Below are 5,862 nucleotides of genomic sequence, written 5' to 3' on the forward strand. Positions count from 1 at the left end.
CGCGGCCGCGGCGCCGCCTGTGACGTCAGCGCGGGCGCCCCAGAGCGAGAGCCCGCCGCATGCAAATGATTTGTTTGCATATGCAAACGTGACGCTGCGAGGCGGCCCTCCCGATTGGCCGCGGCGCGGCGGGCGGCTGCGTCACGCGAGGGGCGTCCACGCCCCGCCGCGGCCATGCGCAGCCGCGCGCGCCCTCGCTTCCAAATATGGCATCGGGCGCGGGCGGCGAGGGCGCGTGTTTATGTATGCAAATAAGCCGCGTGCGGCGTCACAAGTGGCTATGCAAATGAGGCCGCGCAGGGGCTGCTGGGAGGAGGCGGTGGGTGTCGGCGGAGCTGCCTGCGAGCCTCGTGCTGCCATGAGCGGCCCTGTCAACAGCCCGCCTCGTCCCCCACCCCTGTCCCTTCGGGAAATAAAAATGGGAAATGAAGACCCTTTTCCTCCTCCCGTCAGTGTGCGCTGGGGCCGGGCCCGCTGTGTGCCCAGTGTCTCTTCCAAAGTCCCTGCATTATCGTGTCACATATTGACCCAGGAGGAGGTTCCCTCGCCGCTGTGTTTGCTCAGTAAACACAGCTGCGAGGGAAAACTGGGATGATTCGGAAGGAAAACAAGCTCCTGGCAGAGCAAATAGCATGGCGGGGGGAAAGGGCCTTGAGGGCAGCGCTGGGAAGTGGGGGGCTCTGCTGATGCTGAGATTTATTGAGGCAAGTGGGAAACGTGTTTGTGATGTAATGGAAAAAGAGGTAACCTAGAGCAGAATGCACAGCAAAATACAGAATAAAATGTCTGGAAAAGCAACCATGGCACATTGTAGAATGGTGTTTACTGTATGCTATAGTAAATGTCTTATTTGATGAATAATGGACCCCAAAAATGATTCAGAGGTGCCCAAGCTCCCTTGGCATGTCTACCAGCCTTCCCTCCCCCCACCACTTGCCATGCAATGTGGCTCATAACGCGTTTTGTGAGGGCCCTAGTCATGCGATCTGGGCAGCCTATGAGCCTGTCTCGTGGATAAGTCTTCAAGAAAACTTCCCGAGCAGCCCCAGCTCTCACGAGTCCTGCGTCATCCCTTGTGAAGCGCATGTGGTTGCCACGCTTGCTTTGCTTCATTGGGTTTTGCTTCCTGGTTCCCAGAAAACATCTTTAACTTCCACTTTCTGAACTGTGTTAAAACTTGGAGCTGCATTTCAGGAAGCCTGGAGGACAGATTGACTGGAGAGCTGCTGTTTTTGTCTTGTTGATGCAAACCCTTAACTCGGGAAATACAGTAAGCCACCAGCTTGTTTCATAGCGAAAGCCACTGCAGGTTGAAGTGTGTGTCTGGTGCCAGCTTGAATCATCTTTTAAACAGCCCTCATCCTTCCTCCCCTTTCAGAACAACCAGTTTCATGCCTCACCACGCACTACTGGCACTGGCCACCAACGCGAAGCCGCCGCCGCCGCCCCCCTTTTGGCCCTCGCAAGCCACCGTGGGCGGCTGAGGACATGCCAGGGCGAGCGCGCGCCCTGCTACGGCAGCCGAGTGCGGTCAAAGCGCGTTCCGGTGGCGCCGCGGCGCTCTGCGAGTGCGTCACTTCCGGCGGCGCCGGTGGCGGGGCGCGGGGAGCACCATGCCCAAGTGAGCGGGGTTCCGCGGGCGCCGGTACCGGGGCGCCCGGTGGCCGCACGGGGCGGGGCGGGGCGGGGGGGGGGGTGGATCGCGCTCAGGGCGAGCGCGGGCGCTGCCGCCTGCCGGGGCCCGCGCGCCCGCGGCGGTGTCGGCCCTGACCGCTCTTCCCGCACAGGTTTTACTGCGATTACTGCGACACCTACCTCACCCACGACTCGGTGAGTGCCGCGTCCCGCGCCTCGCCAGCGGCGCGTGCGGGCTTGGACGCGCCCCGCGCTCCCCGCGCCCCGCAACGTTCCCCACGTCCCGCATCCTCCGTGGCGGGAGTAGCAGGGAGTAACTTGTCCGGCGCTGCAGCCGCCTGTGCACCCAACCCGGCCGGTCTTAGTTATTTAACTACGTGGCTTAACTTTTTGGCAAGCGTTTAGGTAATATCTGGGTTTGTGACTTTCCTCAGCCCTCCGTGAGGAAAACCCACTGCAGCGGCAGGAAGCACAAGGAGAACGTGAAGGACTACTACCAGAAATGGATGGAGGAGCAAGCTCAGAGCCTCATTGACAAGACAAGTAAGACTAACCCTGTGTCCGAGAGAGGCGGTGCCATCGCTCCCGTCTCTCCCATGTGTCCTTGTCGTCCTGCCCCTCCTGCTGATTTTGCTGCACTCCGTGGTGGTTTTCTTGCCATGGGTGCTGTGGGTGGGAATGTCACCTAGATGCTCGGGCTTGCACTGAAGGTTTCCACTGAAGAGACCCAAGAGCTCTGCGTAGGGGGTCATTGCAGGCAGACGTTTCTCTGCTGTTGGTCAAGGGGCCTCTTGGACAGCTGAATTTTATACAAACTCTGCTTGCTTTTAGAAGAATTTCCTTTGAGTTTAAAAGCTACCTGAGCACTTTACCACAAGCTTGCAAAAGAAATTTGTTTCCTTTTCTCCCCAAACAGCTGAGAACAGAGCTATCACTTGAAGGAGAAATGAGATACTTCTCTAGTGCCTAAGCTTTATTTTTGCTTTAGTTAGCAGTGACTCGTTTATGTGAACAGCCTGAATAACAAAAAAAGTATCCAAGAAGCAGGAAAGCAGACAGTGGGCTGAGTCTTTTGGCTTCACCTCCTTAGGCGTATTGATTTTTTCATTCTTAGTGTTAATGTACTAAATAAAATGAGAAGCATTTAGTCTTTCCCTTTAAATGGCTCTTCTCCTTCTTTTCCTTTATTTCCCTGTGGATAGCTGTCCTTTTCTCTGTAAGCAAAATAAATGCAAACACCCTGTTAACTTTCTGTCGGTTTCCCTTCTCTAGTCCTTTCCATCTTCTGTATCTTTTGCCTTCCTTCTGATCAGTTCCAGTTTTCCTTTCTCCTGTCACTTAAGATGATTTTCATGCTTCTGTTACTTCCCTAGGTCGCTGACTTTCAACTTTTTTCAGTTAGGGTGACTCAATTTAATAATCCTAGGCACGACAGTAACTCCGAGTGTCTAACATGGGAAGGAAGATTGACACAGGTGCTTCACAAGCTTTGTAGGTGTTTTTTTCACTCTTGTTTATGTATTTTTCATCTGTTTTTATTGTCCGTGCAGCGGCTGCATTTCAGCAAGGGAAAATCCCCCCATCTCCGTTCTCGGCACCGCCTCCCGGGGGAGCCATGATACCGCCCCCTCCCAGCCTCCGTAAGTCTCTCTGCAGCTGTGCTTAACATCATTGCCTTGCAAATAAATAAAGCTGAGGAGTTTTGAACTCATGAATATCAAACTACAAGAGAACGCTCTGTGAGGGTGTTTCAGTGGCCGTTGTGATGTTTGCTTTGTTGTGTTTTAGCCATGCAGAGCACGTTAATGTATGCTCCTTATCTTGCTTGGTAGCTGCCATGGCAAGTGGCGTCATTAAATCCTCCAGCACAGCTTATTGTTTATTAAACTTTACTAAAAAATCCTGTATCCTTAATAATAACGATTTCACGTTGCAAGTGGCTGATGAGTGTGGAAGTGTTCGGGTATGTTACCGTATTACCAGTCTGTGTTTGTGTTCAGCTGGCCCGCCACGACCTGGGATGATGCCAGCCCCTCACATGGGTGGACCTCCAATGATGCCAATGATGGGTCCTCCCCCGCCAGGAATGATGCCAGTGGGGCCGGGTAAGTCTGGAAGTGAACAGTTCTCTAATGGTGCTGCTGCTGCTCTGGTGTGCTGGGGGTTTGGGGGCATTTTCCATTGAGCAGCTGGACGCTAGCTGTAGTGACACACGTTTCAGCCTGCGGCTGCACTGCAGGCAGCACTTAGATGCTCTATGGATGGACAGCTTGAGGTGGGCTGTTCCATTGTGCATATATCACACACATGTGCTGATCCGTGCTGAGACACAAAACAGTTCTACAGTCTCTACAAAGTTGCCCTTGAGAGCGCACTTATGATCCTTGCTGTGCAGTTGAAATTCTGTGTTCAGTAAGTTGTGCTTTTTTTTTCCTATCTTTCTGACTTTAAATAGATGCAATAGAGCAATAGATGAAGCTTATCTTCTAGAATATCTCAAAGTAACATATCCCAGAAAAGTGACGTGCATTAGAAAGGTTTTTCAGAACAGCAAAGGCAAACTAAAATGTCTTGATTGTCTGTTCTGCTTTTGAGCTTGTTGGCGTTTGAAGAATTCTCAGAGGGAATTATTGGAGTAGTTACTGGAACAAATCTGAATACATCTCTGCACAGTAAATGTAGTGAAATGTCTTTGCAATTACTGTGTTTTCAGTACAAAGCGTTCCTTAAGTGTTTTCTAAAGTTACAAAATACAGAGATAATCAGAGATATTAGGCAGTTTAATGGTTGTCTGAGAATAAGTGGAGAATTTGGATGGAAGTGATTATTTTGGTGCTTTTTGATAAAGCTCCTGCTTTTCTCTTCTGGTAATGCTGTTACCCAGCTGTAAGAAGTACACTAGACTATTTTTGAACACACTTAATTTGAGGATCTTGCAGCACTTTCCAAACAAACTTTTCAATTCACTTGAGCTAGTGTCTGTTGAGTGGTTGACGTAGATTATCAGTGAATCCTGTCAAAGCTGGGCACACAGCCTGGTAATTTGGTTCTTCCTCTGCTAACTGCTAATGTCCTTCAGAGAATAGTCCCTCTCAGCCACCTTCCAGCCTGGGAGGCTCCTTCCACGCACTCCAAGATCAGAGCTCCCTGTAGGATGGAGCAGCTGTGGGATGGGGGAATCCGCAGCCCGCACTGCTGCATCTCTGCAGCTGCTGTTCCCAAGAGCTTTTTCCCGGTGTCCCGAGTGTCCCGTTTTTCCTGCCGTAGCTCCAGGGATGAGACCGCCCATGGGAGGACACATGCCAATGATGCCGGGGCCTCCGATGATGAGACCACCGTCCAGGCCTATGATGGTGCCAACCAGGCCAGGAATGACCCGTCCGGACAGATAAAGGTGGAAGGGGAGCTACGCTTCTCTCTTCACATCCTGATCTACCATACGCTAAAAAGGCATAGACCTAGATCCCTAGGATTTTGTATTAAAACAGTGTGTAGAGGAGATCTGCTGCCGCTTCACGTTGCAGAAAGTCTGACCTGTGTACACACTGCACCAACAAACGCATTTGTAACTGTTCTTCTTCCCAATTTAATTCAAAAACACCAATAAACGTTGATGCTGGTTTGTGTATGGAGCGCCTGAGCCTTGTTCTGTGCGCGGCTTTGTCTGACGCAGCGACAGGGTGGTCTTTGGTGTTTCCCCTCGTCCCCTGTGCTGCACTAAGCTTTGCTTCTCCTTCAGCAGCCTGTTTTACACACCGAACTGCCATGACCTCTGTCAGGGCCTGTGTTATCTGCTTGTCTTCAACTGTGTTGGTTTTTAATAAAGACATCAAAACCACAGTGCTGTTTCTAAGGAGGGAGACCGTGACCCGCAGTCAGGATCTTGCTGCCCTGGTGTGTGTGCCCTGCTCTTAGCAGGGTGTAACCACAGCTGCAGCTGCAAAAAAACCTAAAAGCCCCCCCAAAACTCCCTTTTCCTCTCAGGGCCTCGCTAGGTGCAGGCTGTGTGTAAGGGGCTCATTCAGAGCCACCCAGCGACCAGAGACGCCACAACTATGAGCGGAGAAACTGCGCCGAGAGGGTGAAAACAAACGCGTTTGGGGCCGAACGGGGTCGTTTTTCTCCCCTGAGGATTTTCCCGCCCGTTCCCGCTCCGCGGCTGCGGCGCCGCCGGGGGCCGCCAGGGGGCGGCGGCGGGGGGCGTGTCTGTGGGCGGAGCCGCGCGCT

General features: G+C 52.4%; 1 protein-coding gene across 1 annotated transcript; it reads left to right on the forward strand.

The window, feature by feature from the left end:
* The first annotated feature begins 1,597 nt into the window (after positions 1 to 1,597).
* SNRPC (small nuclear ribonucleoprotein polypeptide C) lies at positions 1,598 to 5,254 on the forward strand. The gene is made up of 6 exons (XM_026053202.1): positions 1,598 to 1,621; positions 1,788 to 1,830; positions 2,070 to 2,178; positions 3,186 to 3,275; positions 3,636 to 3,740; positions 4,903 to 5,254. The coding sequence occupies exons 1-6, from the start codon at positions 1,614 to 1,616 to the stop codon at positions 5,025 to 5,027; spliced, it is 480 nt and encodes a 159-aa protein (XP_025908987.1). The 5' UTR covers positions 1,598 to 1,613; the 3' UTR covers positions 5,028 to 5,254.
* Positions 5,255 to 5,862: the final 608 nt, after the last annotated feature.

Source organism: Nothoprocta perdicaria, unplaced genomic scaffold (assembly GCF_003342845.1).
Source record: "Nothoprocta perdicaria isolate Ctin4 unplaced genomic scaffold, notPer1 scaffold_97, whole genome shotgun sequence".
Taxonomy (NCBI): domain Eukaryota; kingdom Metazoa; phylum Chordata; class Aves; order Tinamiformes; family Tinamidae; genus Nothoprocta; species Nothoprocta perdicaria.